General features: G+C 41.1%; 1 protein-coding gene and 1 long non-coding RNA gene across 7 annotated transcripts in view; one reads left to right on the top strand and one right to left on the bottom strand.

Moving 5' to 3' along the window:
• The first annotated feature begins 16 nt into the window (after positions 1-16).
• On the top strand, positions 17-26,036 carry LOC148149571 (uncharacterized). The gene is made up of 2 exons (XR_006312087.2): positions 17-153; positions 22,913-26,036. It is a non-coding gene; the product is annotated as an uncharacterized LOC148149571 (long non-coding RNA).
• Positions 10,425-26,036, bottom strand: part of raph1a (Ras association (RalGDS/AF-6) and pleckstrin homology domains 1a) — a 227,103-nt gene continuing 211,491 nt past the window's right edge. For all 6 annotated transcript variants that reach the window (XM_087988799.1, XM_087988801.1, XM_087988802.1 and 3 more), the window contains 2 exons: positions 25,640-25,791; positions 10,425-20,208 (listed from right to left, as the gene is read on the bottom strand). In XM_087988799.1, the coding sequence (XP_087844925.1) occupies positions 18,247-20,208; positions 25,640-25,791 (2,114 nt within the window). In that variant the 3' untranslated portion in view covers positions 10,425-18,246. The remainder of the gene's footprint in view (positions 20,209-25,639; positions 25,792-26,036) is intronic.

Below are 26,036 nucleotides of genomic sequence, written 5' to 3'. Positions count from 1 at the left end.
AATACTCTCACCTGGTCCCACCGCTAAACACTTCCGCTGCAAGTGCGGGTCCGCCGTCTCTTTTAGTCCGGTCAACGGATCTTCCTGCAGACGGTAATGAGGACAGAGACGGTTCGGCAGGAGTTTCCAGAAGACGAAGGAACTGCCTGGTGGGTAAGGAGATTGCTTTGCCCGTTTTTGTGGTATTTTTGTACCCCTGGCCGTAAAGAGAGGAGGTTAATGACGCTGGATTAATACTGAATCTGTTCTGGGGGCAGGAGTCCAGATTCGGTCGTGGCAGCTGGTGAAACTTAATTCAATTGACAAAATCTCGATTCTAACGTCAGTCTCTGTGACTGTCACCAAAATAACGCTGTCGTAAAAAATTTATCTGGTTCGTTAGCACAACTTGAGGAAAGAAATCTGCCATCACTCCTTACCTTCTGTGTCCTCCATGTGACTGACTTTTACACACAAAAAAGTGATAGTTTGTTGTGCGGGAGTTGGTGAAACTCTGGGAGCAAGCAGAGTACGGTTCTACTGCTCAGATATATATTGTAGATGTGAAACATTCAAAGCTGAAACATCTAACTTACCTTCTTTTTTTGTGATTAGTCCAATTGCTGTAGTGCCTTTTTTTCTGAGCTTTCAGTGCTTTACGTACAGGGAGGAGTACAACTTCACCAGCACATTCCACCCTGACCTTAAATTTACTTGGACCATCTCTGACACCTCCCTCCCCTTCCTGCACCTCTCCATCTCCATTAATGACGACTGACTTGACACTGACATTTTTTACAAACCCACCGACTCCCACAGCTACCTGGATTACACCTCTTCCCACCCTACCTCCTGCAAAAATGCCATTCTGTATTCTCAATTCCTCTGCTGTATCTGCTCCCAGGAGGACCAGTTCCACCACAGAACACACCAGATGGCCTCCTCCTTTAGAGAAACACAATTTCCCTTCCCACGTGATTAAAGATGCCCTCCAATGCATCTCGTCCACATCCCGCACCTCCGCCCTCAGACCCTACCCCTCCAACTGTAACAAGGACAGAACGCCCCTGGTGCTCATCTTTCACCCTACCAACCTTCGCATAAACTAAATCATCTGCCGACATTTCCGCCACCTCCAAACGGACCCACCACCAGGGACATATTTCCCTCCCCATCCCTTTCTGCCTTCCGCAAAGACCGTTCCCTCCGTGACTATCTGGTCAGATCCACGATCCCCTACAACCCACCCTCCCATCCTGGCACCTTCCCCTGCCACTGCAGGAATGGCAAAACCTGCACCCACACCTCCACATCCATCAAAGTTTTACCTGCACATTCCCAATATCATTTATTGTACCCGTTGTTCCCGATGCGGTCTCCTCTATATTGGGAAGACTGGACGCCTCCTAGCAGAGCGCTTTAGGGAACATCTCCGGGACACCCGCACCAATCAACCACACCATCCTGTGGCCCAACATTTCAACTCCCCCCTCCCACTCTGCCGAGGACATGGAGGTCCTGGGCCTCCTTCATCGCTGCTCCCTCTCCACCCGACGCCTGGAGGAAGAACGCCTCATCTTCCGCCTTGGAACACTTCAACCCCAGGGCATCAATGTGGACTTCAACAGTTTCCTCATTTTCCCCTTCCCCGACCTCACCCCAGTTCCAAACTTCCAGCTCAGCACTGTCCCCATGACTTGTCCTACCTACCTATCATCTTTTCCACCTATCCCCTCCCCCACTCACCTATTGTACTCTGCTACCTTCTCCCCACCTCCACCCTCCTCTCATTTATCTCTCCATCCTTCAGGCTCTCTGCCTGTATTCCTGATGAAGGGCTTTTGCCTGAAATGTTGATTTTTACTGCTCCTCGGATGCTGCACCACTCTAATCTAGACTCTGGTTTCCAGCATCTGCAGTCATTGTTTTTACCACCATGCAGGGAGGAGTTATCAAAGCTGAGGTTCCAGAACACTTAGTTACTGTTTTAGACCATCTGAGAGTTCAACGCAAGACCTTTTCAGTACACTGTATGAGAGGTGGCCATGGAGAACAGAAAGGACTACATATATTTTTAAAATGCCCCTGGCAGCAAATAACCAAGGATATATGCATATTGCCTCAAGTAGGGGGTGAATGAATGAATTAGCTTTATTGTCATGTACTCGAATTCGTACAGTGAAAGGCTTGAGTTGCCACTTACAGCACCATCATAGGTACAAGAGTATCTAGGTACAACTTCTTCAATTACAAGATTAATTACAGTGTAACAATGTCACCAACACAATATCATTGTAGGTACAGAGCACCTATTACAGAATAGAGAAATAAAGAAAAAAAGTTAAATTACAGCTATACACAGTATGACCATTCTTCAGAAAACAAGCAAAGTTAAAAAGACAAACTCCACAGCCTCTCTCAGGGCTTTCTGCAGGAGGCCTCTAAGTGGTGTGACTGCTGGCTGCTGCCACCAGGTTGGGCTGCTGGTTGCTGGTGTCCCTACTCAGGGCTGCCGACCCTGCGTCAGAGGCAGAGCGGCTGAGGAGACAGAAGAAAACAACCATAGAAGGGAGGAAAAAGAAACAAGAACGAGTAGAGTAGACAAGTTCAGGCTGGAGTGTCCTACTCTGCTGCATTTTATCAAGTTAAAAATCACACAACACCAGGTTATAGTCCAACAGGTTTAATTGGAAGTACACTAGCTTTCGGAGCGACGCTCCTTCATCAGGTGATTGTGGAGGGCTCGATCGTAACACAGAATTTATAGCAAAAATTTGCAGTGTGATGTTACTGAAATTATATATTGAAGAATTGATTGTCTGTTAAGCCTTTCATCTGTTAGAATACAGTGATAGTTTCACTTCTTTCATGTGTAAATCACAAAACCCTTTTTTTAAAGTTGCATTCTCGGGTTAGCTGTTAACAATGGTGATAGCTAGACAATATGTTAGCCCCCTGTGTTCTCTGTCTATGACCTGATGTTTAGATTGATTCCAATCTAAAAAGTGAAATAACAGAGTTTTACATAAATTCATGCAGTTTTTGAGCTCAGAGTTCGACATGAATCTATGTGGTTTTTGAGCAAAGTGCAATGTAACTCTGAAAGTACCAAAAAAATTCACCACACACAATATATCTGTGTGCATGTGGGTCTTTGTCTGTCTGTCTGTCTGTCTGGGGTGGGGGTTGTGTGTGTGTGTGTGTGTGTATGTATGGTAAGTGCAGAGTGTCTTAAGCCATTTTATCAGATGGTCCCATGAAATCCAAGGTAATTGGTGAGCTTGATGTAGTTGAATCATAACTGTCCTCCAGTGCAGTTCGGAATGGGTGACAAATGCATTTCTTGCTAGGAACTAATGAAGGAATTTAAAAAAAAAACGGACATAGAGTAAAATTCATAACTCATTCACTTGCTTAGAGGTAAAATTTTAATCCATGATCCGTTTACCTCCTCCCAACTTGGTTTGAAAAGGTATAGATGACAACATGAAAGAAATGTATACAGTTGCAGCTTTGGTGTCTTTTATTGGAAATCAAGAGTCTATCTTTTACTGTTTTACCAGTCATTCTTTTGGTTCCAATCCACCTGAGCCAGATTATCTTTCAACTCAATTTATGTTATCTATATTCTGGTTTGGCAAATTCACTTCATACCTTATTCTTTTCTGTAACTTTACTGTTCCTGGTGACATTATGATTACTGATCCCCAAAGATGCTCTCACTGAAATATGTTCCATTTTGCCTACTTCAATCCCAGAACTGCATCCAGCACTAGCTCGCTCCTTGTTGGTCATAAAACATGCTGGGCAAGTTCTATTGTGCATTTTTTAGAAATTTCCTTTCCTCACTCCTTTCACTTTTTCTGTTATGATATTTGAAGCCACCCCAAATATCAATGCTTAAATTCTAAATTGGCGCTTATAGATTTGCTTCTCCATCTCCATCCCCATCCTACTATTTGTTGTTCTATACCTTCTTTATCTTCACAGGATACAGGAATCACTGGCTGGGCCAGCATTTAGTGCCTATCCCTAGTTGCCCTTGAAGATAATGAGCTGTCTTCTTGATGAGCTGTAGTCCTTCAGTTGTATGAACATCCACAGTGCTATTAGGAAGTAAGTTTCAAAGTTTTTACCAAGTGCCAGTGATGTGTTGCTCTAAGGGAAACCTGCAGATGATTGTGTTCCCAATGAGTTTGTGGTGTAGGGAATGAATTTTGAAAGTGGTTGGGAGTCAACCAAGCCAGCTGCTTTTTTCCCTGGTATTAAGCTGTCTTAGGAGCTGCACTCAGTCAGGTAAATGGAGATACTCCATCACACTTGAATTGGTGGACAAGCTTTGGGGAGATGGGAGGTGAGTTACATGCTCCAGAATTTCTTGCCTATGACCTGCTCTTGTGCAATAGTATTTATATGGCTGATCCAGTTCGGTTTTGGTCAATGGAAAACCCAAGGATGTTGACAGTGGGCAATTCAGTGATGGTAATGCCATTGAATGTCAAGGGATGTTGGTTAGATTCTCTCTTGTTGGAGATGGCCATCGCCTTCCCTAGTGTGGCATGCATGTCATTTGCCATTTATCAGCCCTAGCTTGGATATTTTCCAGGTCATGCTACATTTGGACATGGACTGCTTCAGTGACTGAGGAGTTGCTGACCATTCATCATTTAACATCTCTACATTCTGAGCCATGAGGTTACAGATTTTGATTACAGTTTTGCCTCTGTTGATGGCCCATAGTGCCCAGGTTTGACTTAGTCTGTTCAAAGTTTGTCCCATTTAGCAGAGTGCAATCCTCCTTGTGAAGATGACACTTTGACTCCACAATGACTGTACACCCACCAGCGTAACCTTTTTTGTTTTACTCCATAATGCTAGGTATTTACTTAGATAAACCCTCAAGAATAACTACCTTCTCCGATACTCTAACAATATCTTTGATTACCCCCTCTTTTGTTTACTCCCCATCTTCCCAAATACAGTGTGGACAGGGGTATGAAGTTCCCAAACCTACCCTTGTTAGAGCCAGGTCTCCATAAATGTCATTATATCAGAATACTATGTGAATAATTGTTCCTGTAGCTCACCAGTATTATATTGCGGATCCTAGCCATGCTTGCCTGTCTTGTGGATTTGTGGAACATTCTTTGTTCCAGTTCTCATCGGGTCCTCTCCTACTTCACACACTGCACTGGACATCTGTAGGAAACTGTGTATAAAAAAGATATGCTGCAAGAAAGTGTGTGTGTGTGTGTAGCTGACACCATCTGGTGGCAAAAGGAGGCTATTGCACTTTGTATTTACAATCTCTAATGTCAAACATGATCAAGCAATTGAAGTCATTCAATCTTAAACGCACTTGCAATGATGTATTTATGACACAATTAAATTTAATAGTCATTAGGCACAATTTGTGTTGCACTATTTTAATTCATGTTGATGATTATGTAGTCATCCCTTTATTAGTGATTAGCTTTATTTTAAATATCTACTTGTTTCCTTGCACATTAATTATTGGTTGCAGAAATATTTTGAATTCCTTTGTGAATAATAAATCCACAAAGTCTTGTAATGCTTTTTATGGTTTTGAAATACTTTTTCAGGTTTCTTGTTTTCTTTTCATAATTCTGGAAATTCTTTCATTTAACTATCATAATCAGGCCACCCTAAATATTATGTACTTACTGCTCAACAAGCAGACTCTCCTACAATTTAAATTGCAAATTTCAATCCCACAGGATTCCTATTCTTCCCTCCTCCGTATCCCACCCAGCAATATAAAAAAAGATTGCTGAAGCCAGTGTAGATTCATCTGTCTCAGAAAGCTTATTCATTTGGCATAACATTTTTCCTTCCTACCTGCTTGTGTTCTAGGGGACTGGTGCATGTGCCATGCCAAATTCTCATCCCCATCCAATTCCTGATAGGTCGATAGGCCTGTCCTATAGTTAATGTAAACACCTCCAATTCAAGCTCCTCGTCCATAAAATCACCTCCTTGCTTATCTCTTCTAAGTATATCATGTGAGTTCCACAGTTGTTTAGGTAAGTGAACATGGGAACTCCATTTTATCAGCACCACATTTTTCAATTCTGGTCTCCAGCATCTGCAGTCCTCACTTTCTCCCATTTGGCAAGTCATAAATTAACTGGCTACATGAACAGAGATTTAAGACAGTCCAGTTCTGTTTCTGATCAGTGGTAACCCCTAACCTGATGTTGACAGTGAGGAATTCAGTCATTGCAATGCCATTGTCAAGGGTATGGTGGTGACTCACTGGAAATGATCATTGCCTGGCATGAACATTACTTTCCACTTGTCAGCTCAAGTCTGAATATTGTCCAGGTCTCCCCTTGGGATACTCCAGAGGTGGACTGGGCCTTTCACCTGCACCTGCACCCTGCCACTCATATCTATGGGAGTACAAGCTGAGAGGGGTGCACCTTGCCTCCCAGTAGGACACTCAGCCTGTCTGGGCCTTCTGGCCACAAATGACCCGAGGGTTGCCTGATCAAAACTCCAAGGCCAATGGGCTCCACTATAGGGCAGCCCCCACCTCAACTTTAGTGATATTGGAAGCTGCCCTTCAAAAAACGTATGGGGACTCCCGAGCAGAAGGGAGTCTACCTTGACTTGACTGAGGAATACTCCCATCTGACTTTGAGATATGGCTATTTGATTGATGTGTTTGCTGTGTAGCTGCTGGCACATGGTGCAGATGGGAGAGTGTGATATAGCATAGTGACATACAGCAACATCTCCACCCCTTTTAACTAGTTGCTGACTGATGTCCAAGATGGAGAGCAAGTAGTGAACTGGAGTTGCCACATAATTGTTCTGATGCTCATGTCCATGCTCTGGCTTCTATCTGGTGTTTGGGGAAAATGGAACACTGCATAATAGTGAGGTGAGTTTATGTTCATAATGAGATGTTAATACATCTAATGCACACAAATAGTCCTTTGCTCACTTTACTGTTCAATACTTGATTGGAAAATAAGTTTTTGATTTCAGCATCACAGTTCCTCACTAGCCATCTTGCACGGTTTTCCCAACTTTCTTGCCAGTGTCTGTTCACTCCTCGTGCAAGATTTTGCCCTATGATTCAATCATAGCAATGAATGATGCATTTAACCCAACCATCAATTTTCCCACATCAAGGTGACCACCAAAGCAACATCAGCCTTGATTTAACTCTAACTTGGTATCAGCAACCAAGCTTTCCTCCAGGACTTGAAATCCTAATGTTGGTGAAGTGGCCTGTGCAACACTGAAGTGGTACCATCTAACTTAAGACTGAGTCTACCTACCCAGGTTTCTTGGCACTTTTCAAAGAAATGGAGGGGAGTTGACCAGGGTCCTGATGAACATTATACTTTAACCAGGGGTAGCAAAACAGATTCAACTGCTCGTTCCATTTTACAGTTTGTGGGATTGCTATGTTTTCCTGAAGGTTGAGTGTCTATATTTTAAATACTTAATTAGCTTTTAAACATTTTGGGACATTCCAAGGAGATGAAAGACACAATTACATATCTAAAAACATTTTATTCCTTCGTTGTTTGTGTGCACCCAAATGTTGAGCCTCCGTGTTGATGGGACTCTAGGACTTCATACTAATGGTTAGTATTTCTGACTAAATCCAGAGAACCTGAGTTTAAATCATTAAATAGCAATGTGTGAATTAGTATTCAGTTTTCAGAACAAAAGCTATCCACAAAGTGTACTTGAAAATGTATTATCCTTGCCCAATCTCAACTGTATGTGAATTGTATATGGTAGAGCAGGTCAGAATTGAGTATTTGCTGGTTGGTCATGGAGATAACCAACCAATCTCGTTCCTTCAGTTCATCCTCAATAGCCCAGCAAGGTGGTTGCCTTCAAATGCCTTTTTAATTTCATTTTGAAATCAATGGCCATTTCTCCTTCAATCACTCAAAAAGCTGAGTACTCCACATCAATACCCTGGAGTAAAAAAACCTTTCTCATCCAATCTGAATCTTTAACCAAAAATCATAGATCTATAACCACTAAATTTTATACCATTCGCTAACGGGACAGGACTTTTCTGGTTTTCTCTTTATCTAAGCCTATTTTGTCCATCTGTCAAATTTCCCCTACTCCAAAGGGAACAATCCAAGCTCCTTCACCTTTAACATTATAGGTAAAATGTTCCAGCCCTTAAACTGCCTTTCAAGGGTTGGGCAGCATAATGGCAATGTGGTTAGGACTGCTGCCTCATAATGTCAGGGATTCTGGTTCGATTCCAGTCTTGAATGACTGTGGAATTTGTGCATTCTCCCTGCGTCTGTGTGATTTTTCCACGAGGTGCTCTGGTTTCCTCCCATTGTCTTAAAAAATGTACAGGTTAGGTGATCAGTCATACAGCACAGAAACCGGTCTTGAGGCCAACTCCTCCATGCTGACTAGCTTTCCTAAACTGAACTAGTTCCATTTGCCCCAAATCCCAAAACCCTTCCTTTCCATGTACCTGTCCAAATGTCTTTTTAAATGTTGTAACTGTACCTTCTGGGAGACCAAGATGATAGATGAAGGCAGAACAGTAGACATTGTCTACATGGACTTTAGTAAGGCCTCTGATAAGGTTCCACATGATAGACTGACAGGTAAGCTGAGATCACATGGGATCCAGGACGAGCTAGCCAATTGGATACAAAATTGGCTTGACAGGAGACAGGATGGTGGGACAGTGTTGTTGTTCAGACTGGAGACCTGGAACAGCAGTGTGCTGCAAGGCGCTGTGCTGGGTCCACTGTTTGTCATTTGTAAAGACAATTTTGAAACAGACTATAGGAGGCGTGGTTAGTAAGTTTATGGATGACATGAAAATTGGTGGTAATGGTGGAGAGTGAAGATTATCCAACATGCTAATTGCTCCATAGCATCCAGGGATGTATAGGCTAGGTGAATTAGTCTTGGTAAATGTAGGTATAGGGTGTGTCTAGGTGAGATGCTATTTGGAGGGTTGATATGGACCTGATGGGCCAAACAGCCACTTTTCATGTTGCAGGGACTCCATGATTTTCGTGTCTGTCCTAAAGTCCAATTGAAGCTAGTGTTCAGGTTTACTTGTCACTTCAGCAAATTAATGTGCTCCTACAGCACAACGGTATGTAAGCAATTTTAAAAAATATATCATTAATGGGATGTGGACTTTACAGTCCTGGCTATGGTAGCATTCATTGCCCATCTGTTAATTGCCTTGAGGTGCCATTGTGAACTGCTGCAGTAAATTTGGTGTTGGTGAGTGAATGGTTTGTGGAAAGAAACTTGCAGGTGGTGATGTTCCCATGCTTCTGTTGCTCTTGTCTTTATGATGGCTTTGGAAAGTGCTAAATAGCCTTGGTGAATTTCTGAAATACATCTTGTCGATGGAACACACTGCCACTACTGTGTCTGCTGGTGGTGTGAATGTGGATGTGGTGCCAATCAAGTGGGCTGTTTTGTCCTGGATGGTGTCAAGCTGCCTGTGTATTGTTGGAGCTACACTCATTCAGACTTGTGCCTTGCAGATGGTGGATAGGCTTTGGAGTCAGGCGAGTTGAGTTTTACAGTAAATGAAGAAACCCAAGAGAGAAAACATGACACACACTGGACTCACTTTTGTATTCCTAGCCTCTGACGTGCTCTTGTAAGCAGTGTTTTATGGCTAGGCCAGTTCTTTTCTGATCATTGGTAACCTCCAAGATCTTATTGGGGTAAGATCAGTGGTGGCAGTACCATTTAATGGCAAGGGGCAGTGATTATGACTTTCATTTGTTGGAGATGGTCATTTACCTGACCTTGTAGGGTATGAATATTACCTGCTCCTTATCAAACCAAGCACACATTTTCCAGGTATTGTAGCATTTGGACATGGATTGGTTCAGTATCTGAAGAATCATGAATGGTGCTGAATATTGTGCCATCATCAGGACATTTCCTTGCCCATCTCTCTGGGGCATACTCAGGAATGGTGTTGTTTGGGACATAAGTTACAATGCTGTCAGAATGACTATCAGACTACTGCTTGATGTTAGTAAGAACTTTGTAGGTCATGTCAAGGTCTTTTGCTTTTTCTCATACCTAGGTCGATGCCAGGTGGTACTTCAATATAACAGATGCTTGACCACGTAAGGATAGCAGAGTCCCTTCCATTAACAGGCATTAGCTTGTTGATATGTGTATTAGTTCATTGAAGTTACTTTCACTTGGTCTGCTACTGATTCAAAGTAAAACACAAAGATGTCTCCATATTAGTATTTAATATGGATTATTCTAGAAGGATGGGAGCACTTCCTTTCCTGCGAATCAATACTGCAGCATTACTTCTCCCAGGAGATGCTGAAGCAAGCTAATATTAACTTCTCATTTATAATCTAGGAAATAAGCCACAGAAATTAGTGCTATATGTTAGCTTGACTAAGATGACACAGAGGCCTATATTTAACTTGAAATCAATTTATTATCATAAAAACTGTTATGTTTCTCATGCATTAATTACAGTCTTCAGTATTAATATATTTCAGTTTACACTTTTTAAAAAAAAAGAAACTTGCATATGTTCTTCTCTTAGAGTGAACATGGGGTGGAAGGAATGAAAGTTATATACAATATTACTCTCTACTTTGACACTGATCTTTCCCTTATTGAGCCAGATACTCCCTGGAGTAGGGGTGTCAGATGGCCTTTAACAATCTGGTACAGTATTTTGTTGTGGCCAGAGAGTAGGCCAACCATCTCTGCATTTAAACAGCAGCACTCCAAAATATCTTTACAACATTATAGTGAAACAAAACACAGAAACATGGCTTTAAACCAATCAATCATGAATGGTTGGGAATAGCTGTGATATTTCTAAGCACCACTGAACAGGTTACAGGATGCCCCTTCACTTGTCTGATTTAAGGCTAAACATTCCCCAGTCTCCAATAATTAACTGTACAGACACTAAGCTTGGCATATCATGGGATTTAATGGTGAATTGTCATGGAGTCCTCATGTATTTCATGACATTCTCTTCACCCACAACATCTCTCTTCACCCCCCCCCCCCCCCATCCCAAACCAAACATCCTGTCAGTCAGTGACGCCACACAAGTGTAACAAGTGATATGCACCTGAGTCCAGTTTAAAGAATGCTTCTGAGTGCAGTCTTGTGGTCAATATTATATCTGAATTATGTGATGCAAGAAGGTTTCACCAGTTCCAAAAGGAAATTTGCAGAATGAGCAGTGACAATGGTCTTCAACAGGTTTACAGCTAATCTCTCTCAAAAGAAAGTAAATTTGGTCTGTACAGTTTGGAAAAAAAAAGTTGGGACAGCAAGAACAATTGTCCCAGACTGTGGCTCATAACTGTAATAAATAAACTGAACTGCCCTCCCAAATACCCAAGACACTCTCAAAATGTTCCTGAAGAAGGGCTCATGCCCGAAACGTCGATTCTTCTGCTCCTTGGATGCTGCCTGACCTGCTGCGCTTTTCCATCAACACATTTTCAGCTCTGATTTTCAGCTCTGATCTCCAGCATCTGCAGTCCTCACTTTCTCCACACTCTCAAAATGGGAAAGGTGCAAACAATGTGGTCAGTAATGTGACAAAAAAAGGCCCAAGACCACTTCAACCCTTGCAATGACTGTAAACAGTACTGCAGTAATTTATCGATAAGCCTTGTCAATGAATTATCATCTCATTTCTAAACTTAACCTTCCTAAGCGTTACACAAACTACACTACCAGGGCATCAAATCCAGTACCAAGAATCTGTCTGTGAACTCCTCCTCTCCGCCCAAATCCAACACACCATTCGTAGTTCCAGCACCTACAATTGATTCTTTGGCTTTTTTCTCTTTGGTAGAAATTCTCCATTTCACCTCTTCCCGTCTCCTATCCTCTCCCACCATCATAACCTCAACCTTCCTAGTACTAATTTTCACAAGAAGTTTGAGATTAGATTAGATTAGATTCCCTACGGTGTGGAAATAGAGCCTTCAGCCCAACAAGTCCACACCGACCCTCCAAAGAGTAACCCACCCAGACCCATTTCCCTCCGACTAATGCACCTAACACTAAAGGCAGTTTAGCCTGGCCAATTCACCTGACCTGCACATCTTTGGACTGTGGGAGGAAATTGGAATACCCAGAGGAAACCCATGCAGACATAGGGAGAATATGCAAACTGAACACAGTCACCTAAGGCCGGAATAGAACCTGGGTCCCTGGCACTGTGAGGCGGCAGTGCTAGCCGCTGTGCTGCCCCTAGACAATGAGAAAGGCCAGTTGATTCTCAAGGCCTTTGTAATAAATTCTCAACATTTGTCGTTTTATAAAAATCCAGTTAAGAAAAAGAAAACACACCAGACCATAACCTCACTTTTGGTTTACAAACTGCCTGTACAATCTGTAAATAGCCTCCTCCCTACTTACTCATTGGTACTTGTTCCAGTATTGCATACCTTCAGTAACTTTGCTCTTGCTATAAAGGATGCTATTTTAAACAAAAAAAACACTGACTGCTTTATAGTGTCAATTGACAATTGCACAAGTTACTCACTTGCAGTACCATTCGGGGTTTCCTAGATTCCCTGTGAAAGAGAGGAGGAGGAATGGTACTGGTGAAAATTGGGTGGTGGGCAGTGTTGAGGGGTTTTTGTTCATTGTCACATTTAGCATCAATAATAAAAATATTGTTGCTGTAATTTCTATTCATGGCACTCCCAAAGTCACCAAAATCTAGAGGAGATTCATCAGTAAATTGGACATTGTTTTATTGCACAGATGGAGACGAATTAGCCTATGTGCACGCTAACTCCCAATGGATTAAACTAGTCAATACTGCCCACCAGTTTAATCCCCCTGGGGCTGAAAGTTTATTTGCTTCCAAATGCCTTCCCCATTTCTTTTTGAAATCACTGCTTCTACTTCCACCTCCAGTGGGCTGAACTCAAGGTTGTCTAATCACCAATTTATAGCCTTTATCTGCTGAGACCCTATTTCCTCAATTTCCCCAAAGGAACCAGAATAACTTAAATTTCTTCAACCTAGATCTGGGAAAATGTATTTAAAATGTATTCTCATTCTATTTAATTCTTCTTTGTGTGAATCACAATCGGTGGCTTGAGGGGGCCTGAAAAATAATGGACTTAGCATGAGTAGTTTTAATTTCTAACATGAAGATTGGACACTTTGTAGCCTTTTGTTTTAAAAAAAGTACACTAATCTGTTTATCACTTACCCAAAGACAGTGTGTCTGGATATAAAGTTGCAATAACATAGAAAGAACTAGTGTAGATTTTGTTTCAGACTGGAGAACAGTAAACAATGGTGTCCCAGGGATCAGTGTCAGCGCTATCTTTGATATGATTGGCGACAGGAATATATAAGGCATCATTTTGAACTCAAAAATAGTTAACAGGGAGAAAGATCATAAATTCTTGAAATGGACAGAAGGCATGATTCAATTTAATGCAAAGAAGTGTGAAGTGATACATTACTTCTCCTCCTCCCTTCCAAAATGCAAGTTTAATGCCCATTTGTAAAATGGGGTACAAAGACCAGGAGAATTGAGGGTTTTTACAAAAATCTTTATCTGCCACTTGCAAGGAGGGAACACTTAAGGAATCTGTGGCTTCACATGCACAAGGGAGACATGCTAAAGCTTTACAAAATACTAATCAGGCCTGTGCTAGAGTTCTGCCCATTTCTAGGGTGTGGAACCCAGAAGATGTCAAGGTATTGGAGAGGATGTAGAGGAGATTTACTAGAATGATACCATTGAGGAAGGACTACAACATGTGAACATACTAGGAAATCCAGACTACGCTCAAAAGCAGAAAGTTAAACAGATGGTCAAAATCCTACATGATTTTGAGCAATAGAAAGGGAGATCTCTTTCCTCTGGAAGAAAGGTCAGTAAGCAGATGACATGAATTGAAGTAAATTTCCAAAATAAGAGCTCCTTTGCACAGATATGATAATTTAGAATACAATACCTGAAAGCGTTGTGGAAGTAGACTCCATAGTGATTTCAAAATAAAAATCATATACATTGTTTTCAAGGGAAGATAGATTTGTAGAAATATGGGGAAAGAGCAAATGATTGGAGTTGTATAACTTAGAAAGTGCCAGCAGAGACATAATGACCTTTACTGTAAGATTTTGATTTGTTTCATTAAATAATATGGTGAAAAATGGCAAAGTGGCTATTCCTTTTGCCCCCTCAAAATAAAACCTGCACTTCACAGCTCCGTAATTACTTATGAAGAGTTTAGAACATCCTGAGTTTGTGGAAAGTGCTTTTTAAATCCTTTCCTTCAGCCAGAGTGCTATATGATACAGCTCAATAGTTCAGTATCTTTTCATAAAGCAATGTTTATAGTTTCTAATTCTTAACCCCCTCTCCCACCACCACCACCACCACCACCACCTCCAATCTCAGTACTGAATAGGCTGCTAGCTCTATCCAAATTGACTTCTTGAAGTTAGTTAAAAATTGGACCACAATTTTCTTCCAGCTTTCAGAGTGAGGCATATGATAGACAGTAAATAACATTTAACTTGAACAGATAAAAAGATACCAGGCAATTTAATCTGGAATATGATCCTTCCATTATTGATGAAATAGCAAATCAGGTCGCAATTTTGTCTCCCATTCCAATGGATTAATAAAAGGTTAAAATAAACACCAACTTGGGGCAGTTCCCAGTCTGGGTCACAATTAATAGACCTATTTGTCATGATTGATGGCAATTAGCAAGAACTACTTTTCATAGTTTCCCTATCCTGAACAAGCCTAGCTAGCAACAAAATCAGACCGCTGGTATTTTCTCTTTTGGTTTTTATCTCCATTTATCAGTTATTCCTGCTTACCTCCCCATGCTGCCATCTACATAAATACTAATCTCTTACCAGCTACCACTGGTTCTGAAGGTCACTGGACTTGAAACGTTAACTCAGTTGGTCTGGCATCATCAATGGACAGAAAGCAGAGTTTTTACATCAATCTCTCTGTATTTTTTTGATTTTGATTCCAGCATTCACACATTTTAAGTCTAGCTTAGCATCTTAAGTTAAACACACAACACAATGGGAGCTTGCTCATTCATTCCATGCTGGGCCACAAAAAAAACCTGAAAGATGTGGGACATTCATAAATACACGAATAAAACTGGATTCAGCTCAAGTGCACATTGCATAGGAGTAAACTAAAGTATATGCAGATTATAAGGATCTTGGCTATGGTGAGTATGTTTCACATATATCCAACTTCCCAAACAGATGCTTCATTTTATACCAAAAACGAAGGAATAACGATTCACTAAAAACCTTTATGAGCTCTGAGATATGGTGCCATTTAGCAACTGATGCACTGAAAATATTAATAGAACCTGAAGGAGTGCTGTAATGAATGAAAATACTCTTTAACACACACAGTCTATGTACTTGGAATAATCTATGTATATGGCAGATGTGAATGGGACTATTCTGTGCAGTGAATAGGAATGCCTTGAACATGTGGTTGACACAGTGAATAGCAATGTACTGCCCAGTAGTCAATGTAGTGAATGGGAATACTCTGCATGTATATGGTTGATGTAGTAAATGAGAATACTGTGTAGGCATACATAATGGTGTAGTGATTTGGGAATACTCCACATAAACACAGTTGATTTAGTGAATGGCAATACTGTGTATGAACACAGCCTATGTAATAAATGGAAATACTTCATACACATGTAATGAACTGTGTTCCATGCACACATGGTACATGTAGAGGCTGGTAATTACAAGGTAGATATAGTGAATGGCAATGTTATGTATGAATGGAGACTATGCAGTAAACAGAAATACCTGTACCCATATGATATGTAGTGACTAGGAATGCTCAGCAGGCATCCTAATTATGAAGAGGAATGTATCACAGGGGTAAAGTGCTGGTGGGTACCAAATTGCTTTAAAAGATAGATCAATGATAGAAATCCCATTATTTGAGAACATCACAGATTGTCCCTTTTTACAGCAGAGAAGTTTAACCAGAGATTTCATGAAGACATTCAAAAAATATGAAGAGGACTTTGATAGGAGTAAGTAAATTAACTGTTTACAGCATAAGCAGAGATAACTGGCAAAGGAAGCAAGGCAAAGTAAATTTTGTTTTACACAGTGAATTATGATCTGAAAAGCATAGCATGAAAGACAGTGGCTGAAGCAGATTCAATGGTAACTTTCAAAAGGAATTTAGATATATTGGATAAAATTGCATGGCTGTTGGGAAAAGTAGGCAAAGAACTAATTGGTTAGCTCTTCCAAGGAGCTGGTACAGACATGAACCACATGGCTCCTCTATTCTGTAATATTTTGAGATGTCATAAAATACAATTACAACTGATCCAAAGGGTTGCCGACAACCACAGCATTTGTAATCTGATGCAAATACCAATGTCAAACATGCTGCTACAATGTTATGTGCTAGCTTATTTTGCAGTTGGCCTTTCATTCTGACACATTTCAAAGCAAGTCAGGTCCTGTGCTGACAGAACACCAGTCTTTTAGAAAGGCAGAAATCATTTCAGTGAGGTCTGTAATGTAAAATCCATAAAGCTTTGATTCTTGACAGTAATGATCTTGTTTCTAAAAAACGAAACATACAAGGTTAGGCTGGGCAATCCCTTTCCAGAATTGTTTTGTTGCCCACCTATGTTAAGACACTGCTGAGTGGCTGGTCACACAGCCTTAGATCAACTCGCAAATATATTCCACATGGGAACATCCAAAAATGTGGAAAGAAAATGCTGTCAGATTTAATCTTGATAATTGATCTTTAAAAAATCTAAATTCAACTAATAGCATTTAATTAAATTCAAGAATGAGGATTTCTACAAGGAGTAATGTGATCCAATTTTGTTGAAGATGTATGCAGCCAGAGTTTTAAGAAAGGCATTTTAATTTACTGCCTATTTCTTTGCTGCCCTGTCCCCTTCACATACTTCCCTCCCCACAAGGCAGTTAATGTTGCTGGGTTACCTGGGTGCCATATTTAAGTGGGTAGCCTTCAGTAAATGTCAGGAAGGAATATAATCTCCCCACAACCAAGATGAATTTGACTTCACTGGCACATTTGCTTGAAAAGTGGGGTTAGTAGTACCAGGTTGCTTATTCCAGGTCAACTTCACAACAGAACAGCTATCGAGCTGTGATAAACTAACTCAACAGAAAACAGCGAATTAAATCTCTGACTAGCCTGCCAGCAAACCAGTTCAATTAGTTTATTAACAGTAGATTCAAATAAAGCAACTGTAAAAGTAGCAATGAGCTTTGCAATCTTATTCTCAGACCTGTGCCATGAGAATCCAGATCTATTCTTTAGCACCTTTTTTGGATTTGATCACTAAAAGATTCAAAGATTTTTAAAAAGATCTTTAAGTCACTGATGCTCTGTATCACCCTTCAAACAAGCTTAGTCTTATGTAACTCCAACTGAGAAGCTTTTGTCAGTTTAATGGTGGACCATATATTTGCACTAAAATCGAAGTCTCAAGCATGGTTGGATAACTCAAATGGCTTTGCTATTTGACCCAAAATCAACAATCACCAGAGGACTGATCAACAATTTCCAGAAAAATTGCCACACCGTAGATTGTAGTGTTCCACCATTCTGCATTTCAATCAAAACATTTGAGAATTCCCAAATTCTGATCAGTTAGCATTCTGTAGGGTTTATTTCCATGAGGAACACTTAAGTGTTAAACCAACAGAATGCAGAAAATTGACATCCTTTGCCCAACTGATCACAATCCTATTTCTAGTCCCAGCTCCCTAAAACACAAAAAAAAACTGCCAGTAATAACACTGGGAAGGTGCCAATTAAGTCTTCCAAAGACAAAACTTCAAAATGAAATCACAATGACATTTAATCTAAGTGGAAGGAAAGCATTCCTTTTCGCTGGGTCCACCTCAACCACCCTCTCCACAACAGTACTAAATGGGAAACTGTCAGATAAACCACACATTCCAGACCCCTACCCCACACTAGGTCTTGTTATATGCCAAAAGCATCTATATTTACACAAGTAGAGCGATTTGACTTTACAAGTGAAACACAACACTTCACTGATCCAAGAATGAGGATTTCTACAAGGAATAATGTGATCTAATTTTGTTGAAGATGTATGCAGCCAGAGTTTTAAGAAAGGCAATTAATATCGCTCTGAATATTGCAGTTGAGTATATATGGAGCAGCATGTAAACAGCACATTGGCAGCTGGGTCATCAACAATCCCGACTCAACTTGGTGTTGTCTCCCCGTTTGGGTGGAGCTGGAGGTGGTCCACGCCGTAATGTTGCATAGCCTGAGATGTTGCCAGATGCATATGGGCCAGTGGATTCTTGGTCAAAAAGCAATTCAGGAGGAGGGGGAGGAAGCACCATATCGTCCATGGTTGTGATGGGCTCTGCTTTGGATACACGTGCAGAGGTAACTGAGCTATGTCGGGTAAAAGACTTTCTTTGCAGAGTCCTATTGAGGTCAGCCAGAAAATGCGGCTGTACAGACAAGGCTGGTTTAGGAGACACTGGTACTGGATTGATGGGAGGAGCCTGGTGTTCTGTGGATTCTCCTTGTGTCAAGCGGGTGCTGTCGCTCCTTTTGGGAAGTACTGGTGGTGGCGCCTTCTTGGTAGATGATTTGGACCATGTTTGTGGCTGAGGGTTTACCACGGCTACTTTAGGTGGAACAGCATTGGAGAAACCAGCAGAAGCTGCCATCTCTATTGGAGGAGGGGGGGGTAGAAGGTCTAAATCTGGAGGTGGGGGTGGGAAGTCTGAATCTGAAGGCGGCGAGGGAAACTCTGACACAGGCTCCTTCGAAGCAATTGGACCTACTGGTCCTTTTCCTGTCTGTCCTCCAAGTGGGAACATCAAATTTACTGCAGCCAAATTTAATTTGCCAGGCTTAGAGGGAGCAGGTGGTAAAGTGGTAGCATCTGTTGCTGGAGAGGCTAAGGAAACAGTTGGTTGTTCAAACTTGTTGCTGAGAGGCTCCACGGGTTTTCTGGACTCCTTCATATCTGCACAACTGGATCCTTTTATGCTGGAATGCCGCTGGGGTGTGGGAGGTGGCTTCTTAGCACCGGGACTGGATGTTTTTTTTGGTTTTTTGACTGAAGCTGATTTGACTGGAGTAGGAGGAGGAGTGGGGGTAGGTGGGGGAGGTTGGGGTAAACTGCTTTCAGGAGGTGGAGGAGGAAACTCTGGTGATGGGAGAGAACTAGGCTGCCATTTAGGTTTTGCTTTCACGGCTGGGGGTGACATAGGAGCTTGAAGGGAGGTTGCTGGCGGCTTTGGAGGTGGTGGAGGAGTCTGGAACTGGTTAATGGACTGTTTTACAATTGAAACTGTCGGAGGTGGAGGAATGGGCACTTGGTCTGTAGCTCCACCCAATTGCTTTGGTGCAGGTGAATGAGGGGATGAAGGAAGAGAGGGCGGTGGCAGTGGGATCTGTGCAACTGAGAACTTGGGTGGCTTTGCTGATGTTGCAGGAGGGGTTGGGGGAGGGGGTGGTGTTGGAAGAGGGTCCACCTGAACAACACTAGGCACTGCTGGTTTGGGAGCTGTTTGAGGTGGATGACTGACAGAGGCCCCAAATGATGCTCCTATCTTTTTAGGGACAATGGCCTGTAACAAAGCTGGTGGTGGTGGAGGAGGAGGAGGAGGTGGTGGTGGTGGAGGTGGAGGTGGAGGAGGAGGAGGAGAAGGAACAACCAAGGGCTGCACAACGGCTGGAATATTTTGCTGTTGTAATTTCTGTGGAGGAGGTGGTGGGGTGAAGGCAGGTAGAATGGGGGAAAGATTGGATGGTTCTGGTTTCAATGCAGCCACAGCAGGGATTGTTTGAATGGGTGGCGGGGGTGGAGGAGTAGAGGGAACTGGCAGAGGAACACTTTGCCTGTCACTTTCAACCAGCAACTGTGGCTTCATCAGCTGTGAGGGTGGGGCTGGTGGGATAGCCTGCTGACTCACAGCTGGCTGATTAACAAAGGTATATGGGGCTGGCTGTTTGCTTGTCTGTTGTCTGCTAATGGTGCTGTATTTGTTAAAGGGTGCAGGAGGGGGTGGAGGTGGTGGTGGGGGTGGAGGAGAAGGCTGTGGTGCTACATGCGGCACACTGATCCTGGCCTGAGGGAGAGTTGGTGCTATTGAAGAAGAGTAGGATCTGACAGAGTCCGTCCTGAGCTGTGGAGAGATAGTAAATGTAAAAAGGTTATCAATTCTCCACAGCAAATCAGTTCATGGCATCACCTTTTCACTAACTCGATTGAGAAACTGCAGGCTATCAAAATTGGAATACAATCCTAACACAAGGAAGATCGCTGTACCCTCCCACTTTAATTTCTACTGCTCGTCAGATTTTAGAGAAATCATTCTCCTTTACTGAGTCAGTTAACAAAGGCAATTGGTCTCTCAGTCATGGAATGCAATGATGACCACTTATTATTTTTCCTTGTCTTGAGCTAGCTGATCCCGTCAAGTGGAGGGGCTAAAGTGCTGCAACTGGCTTCCAATGACCTTGAAACATAGGAATAAAAGCCAGGACTCCCTTTGCTAATTTGCATCAATGATGACTGACAAAAAAAAGCACATCTTTAACCGGAGGTGAATCTGCCTTCACTTAATTGAAATGATGTTAGAGTTCAGTCCATTGACATTCACTGCTTAGATGCACATGAAAAGTGGTTATTGGGTGAGCAACCAGAAGGTGGAAGGTGACAGGTGCTCAGCATTCTAATCTAAATGAGATGGATGAGCATAATGATTAAGTTCTGATCTTTTGACACCTAAAAATCTGCACTCAACACCAGTTGCACTCATAGCATTCGAGCTTCAAAGCCTTTAGAACAAAAATCAGTTAGGATAAATTTCTAGCAAAGTCCTCAGTGTAGTAATAAATGTAAGTAGTGTACAGTCATTCAGAATCTGTCAACATCACACAATTCAATGAACCCCAATCTACATTATGACAGGCTCCACAACACTCCTTTGGAACAGTAATTTGAGTGCTTGTTGGAATTCAGACTACCCCAAATTAATTTAATGTCTGAATGTTACAACCAGTAGAGAAGGGAGATTTGACACTTTGGATTGAGTCTGAACAGAGGTAGGAGACCAGTGTCTAATAGTATTCTCCAGATGGTGATCTCGTGCACAAAACTTCAGACTTGAAAAACCTGTGAAGTCTTTGCACATTACTTGCAGGGTTGCAATTAGCATTGATAGGATTCCCTGCAGAATGCCTCAAATTGTATTATTCCTTATGTCAAATGCATTGCATTCTGAGAGAATGTTCCACTCCAGTACAAATTACAAAAATACACATCCCTGACACAATGCAAGATTTGTACCTCTCATGGCACTAAGAGCTAACACAGTACTGTGATCTGCTTGCAGGCAATTTAAATTTATAGTTTTTGAAATACTGCATCTATCTAGCTCTGTGAATCATGCTGCTGGTTAAAATAGCAAGAAGCTAACTGACACCAGGTACAACACTGCAGAGTTTAATTCCCAGTTATTGATTTAGCTTGTTCTAGAATCTAGAACTCCCAGATTGCTTTTGCTCCACTTCTGAAGAATTCAGGATTGCTTCCTGAAAAAGGGCTTATGCCCGAAACGTCGATTCTCCTGTTCCCTGGATGCTGCCTGACCTGCTGCGATTTTCCAGCAACACATTTCCAGCTTTGCTCCACTTCTGGCTACCACGTCTTCATCTGGCTGGAGCCCAAGCTCTAGAATTCCTTTCCGAAACCCCTTCCCTCTACTCAATGAAGATATTGAAGACTGGGATATATTTCAGATATATTAGAAAGCATAGCTATTCTGATTTATAATTAAAGTCAGACTGAAATTTACTGAATTTTTATTCAAGAGTTTAAAAAAGGATTTAATATTGACACTGGAATTGCTGTGGTCTGAAAGGAACTGCTCAATGTGCATCTTTTGTCACATGGTTATTTCTCATCTCCTCTTGGAACTGACAGTCTCTGGGTTCTACAGGCATCTGCAAAATTTCTTCACCTCCCCAATACTAACCCTTGTCAATGGATAGGCAGACTCACCTCCATAGTCAGTTGTAACAGGCAATAACATTCACTTGGCAATCAAATATTGATCATCAACAGGAAGATAATAGCATACTTAAAGAGGATAGACAAATGACAGATGGAAACTTATAAGTATGAAGTGATATGTTTTTAGAAGGAAGAATGAGAAAGGGCAATATAAATTAAATAGTACAACTTTAAAAGGCAATGTAAAACCAAAAGAAACTTGAAGGTTTACAATTTCTTTTGAAAATGGCAGAACAAGTTGATCAACCATTCAAAAAGCAAATGAAACGCTGGGCATATAAATATAAGTATAATGTACTAAAGCAACAAAGTTATAGTAAAATACTGCTTATATTTCAGATGGAATATTGCTCCCATGCTCTGGGCATTATACTTTACAAAGAATGTCAAAGCTTTGCAAAGCAGATTTACCTGAATGACACCTGGGCATGAAAGAATTTGTGGAGAAAGAGAGAGAGATGCTGGGGATTGTTCTAGAGGTCAAAACTAAAGGGGGAATTTATTAACTGTTTAAAATTATGACCTGTTAGTAGAAAATATAGCAACTATTTCCACTTCCAGGACCATCAGTACTGAAAACAAAAGTTTATGATCAAGAATGCAGTCTGAAAGAGTGCTGGAAGCAGAATAAACAAATTTTAGAAAGGGAACTGGACCTGTATTTAAAATAAAAATTGAAGAGATTAGAGGAAAGAGCATGGCAGTAGGACTAATTCTTTCGGATGGGCTGAAAGAACTTATTTCCTGTGCAATCTTACTGGAATTCTGGATTTTTTTTAAAAAACTGTTCTACTTTTACTTTCACCCCACAGGTTCAACCAGAGGCCTTTCCTGTCTGCTTCATTTCATACTGCATTGGACTGAGCATTTTCAGAAGATAACAAGGGAGAACCACTTTTAGGCTGTCAGCATGGCACATGTCCTAAATATGACACGTCTGAGAGCCTCAACTTCATGTGGTCAACTTTCTCATAATAAACTGCTGCTGGAACAAGAACAACCTTATTCGGGCCTTCAACATACTAAATCACAGGAGCATTATCAAATATATAATGTGAATAATCAAGATATTTGTTTTGGCAGATAATGAGCGTCTAATCAAAGTCCTAGTTAAAAGTCTATAGCTGAAGTAGGAAAGAGAAATCAAAGGTTGATGAGCTTTGTTCCTTCTAATTTTTATTTTAAGTGGGGTTCCAAGATCCATGTGCAACCTTGCTTTACAGAAGTCAATACAGTGGCACATTGGCTCTGTTGATGGGGTGATTGATTTGCTCAGCTGGACAAATCTAGAACACTGGACCTTAAGATTACAGATAGGCCATTCAGGGTTGACGTCAGGAAGCATCTCCCTATATAGAAGTGAAAAGGTTAGTTATTTTAAAAAAAAACTCAGTCTGCTAATGATGATAGAATGAGGTAAAGGGAATATACAAACATCCATAGTTTGAGTAGGAGTAGGTAATTTTTCCCCTGGAGCCTGCCTCAGCATTTACAAAGATCATGACTGATCTAATTGTCCTCAACACCACTTTCCTGTTTACACCCACACCCTTTAATGGCTTTGTCAGCCAGTATGAATTAAGATGCCGTTCCTCATTCTTGAAGTTCCTTTGGCTGTTTCAACCAATCAGCCAGTATCAATTTTTATTTGGAATTGTACCCCCCCAGCTACCGTTTTGTTCAACTCACATTCTTAGCTTCTGAGCTGGAGCCTCAGATTCAACAGTTTAATATTTGAGGTTACATACAGACTTTGAATCGATCTCACTCACACAACACTGATCTCATGTTCACAAAAAACCTGACCTTTTCCTGTCATGACAAACTCTCTGCAAATATCCAATGTTTTTCCTACATTTTAGCCAATTTTCTGTCCATTCCCAGGATTTATTCTGAATTTCTATCCAATTTACTTTAAACTAGTGCTTTATCAAATATCTTTTTGAATTAAGCCTATAATACCTCAACTTGTCTTAGTGTGGTAAGAAGCACTGCAACAAAAACTGTAAGGCTGTGCCAAAATAACTTTGCAACTAGTGGGCTCTAAGGTGCAAAGTAAACATTTAAGTACAATGTTAGCACATATTTCTAAAATATATCCTCTTTCTCATCATTCCAAATTTCTTGAATGCACGTCACATCCAAACATGAGAAAGGTGCAGTTAACAAAACCATGCCCAACTCTCAAATTCTGATTTGCTCATGAATCTGTGGATTGTAAAAGTATATCCCTAATATATCAAAAGTGAAAATAAGCATTACAAGTTCTGCACTACCATCCAAATCAGCAGCGAAGACTTTAGAATGCTTGGAGAATCAGCAAACAATTTCTTGATAGGTAAACACTAACATATTTGGGTACATTAATTTTCCCCTAAATTCATAGGAAGGGAGAATGTCCTTGTCTCAGCTGCTGAAGGAAAGAACAGTGAGAATAATATTAACTAAATTGGTTGCCTTTTACAGACTAGCCACCAGAAGGGAGAATTTAATCTGCCTTTAGCAGAAACAATCAGAAATTCAAACAATTGAACAGAATGGCAGGGATTTCCTAAATCTGACCTACTCGAGTTGACCACATGCTGAGTCAGCAAAATGGCAATTGATGGTATCTGCAAAACTGTGATTTCGTTAGATCATCTTGCTCCATTGTGTAAAGATAAGATGTAGGAACAGAAGTAAACTATTGAATGAGATCATGGCTGATCTGATAATCCTTAACTCCACTTTCCTGTCTCATTGCTCTCACCCTCAATTCACTCATGGATAAAAACTCTGTTTATCTCAGCCGTGAATATACTTAACAACCCAATCTTGACAGCCCTCTGTGGTAAAAAAAATCCACAGATTCACTGCTGTCAAGAAATTTCACCTTACCGCTGTCTTAAGTGGAAGACTGCTTATGCCCTCTGGTCCAAGACTCTCCCACAAGAGGAAACAACCCCTTGACATCTGCCCTGTCAAGCTTCATGAATCTTGAGTTTCAGTCTCCTTGTTCTCAACTCCAGTGAGTATAAGTGCACCCTACCTAACCTCTCCTCATAAGCTTGATTACAAGTATGGAGGGATTTTCTCATGGAACATCCTCTGGTCTGCCTCCAATGCCAGTAATATCTTTCCATAGTAAGGGGACAAAACTCTTCAGAGTATTCCAGGTTTGTTCAGACTAGTGCCTTGTATAGTTTTAACAAGACCTCCTTGTTTTAACACTCCATTCTCTTTAAAGACCAAAAACCCATTTACCTTCCCACTTCCTGCTGAATTCTTATGTATAAATTTTCTGCAGACTTTGCTGAGGGATAAGATGACCCTGAAGCCAAGCTGGTATTTGAGCTTATTAGCATTACAGCAATGTAGTGATCACATTCCTGAAGTTTAATTTTAAAAAAAAGTCAGAACATGCCCAACTTAATATTTTGCAGCAGAGTTGATCACTTATACAGTGATGAATAATACAAGCAAGCTCATCATTAAAGGGTTAGAGGTAAAGCTGACTATTTTTGTTTGTGTATCTAGAGAGTAGAATTTTTTCCTCTTACTTTGGAGTGCTGCTGTTGCTCTTCCAGTTGTGTGCCTCTTTTCCAAGCCTCTGAAAAAATGGAGCTGACGATACTTTGGGAACGAACGTGACCTGTAGACTGTAAGTCAGAAACGCCACTGTCCGACTGGTTCGAATGGTTTGAATGGGATTCTGCACAAACAAAGCAAGTGACGGTGAAGCGATGCATCATGTTACAGGTCTATCAAAGCCCTGTGAAATGCTTGGAATTTTAGATAGTACTACAAATGTTTTAAATCTGAAACAAATACTGAAAATATACAAGTCAGTTAACACTTAAAGCATAATGGGTTAACATTTTAGGTGAAGATTCTTTGGATTATGAATTTTCATGAATGGTATTTCCTTTTCACCATTAAACTCCATTCTGAAATTTA

The sequence above is a fragment of the Chiloscyllium plagiosum genome, unplaced genomic scaffold (assembly GCF_037043375.1).
Source record: "Chiloscyllium plagiosum isolate Xiang-an unplaced genomic scaffold, Cpla_swu_hap1 HiC_scaffold_7, whole genome shotgun sequence".
In the NCBI taxonomy this organism is placed as follows: Eukaryota; Metazoa; Chordata; class Chondrichthyes; order Orectolobiformes; family Hemiscylliidae; genus Chiloscyllium; species Chiloscyllium plagiosum.
Note: the sequence above shows the minus strand (reverse complement) of the source record. Positions and strands in the feature narration are given on the sequence as shown.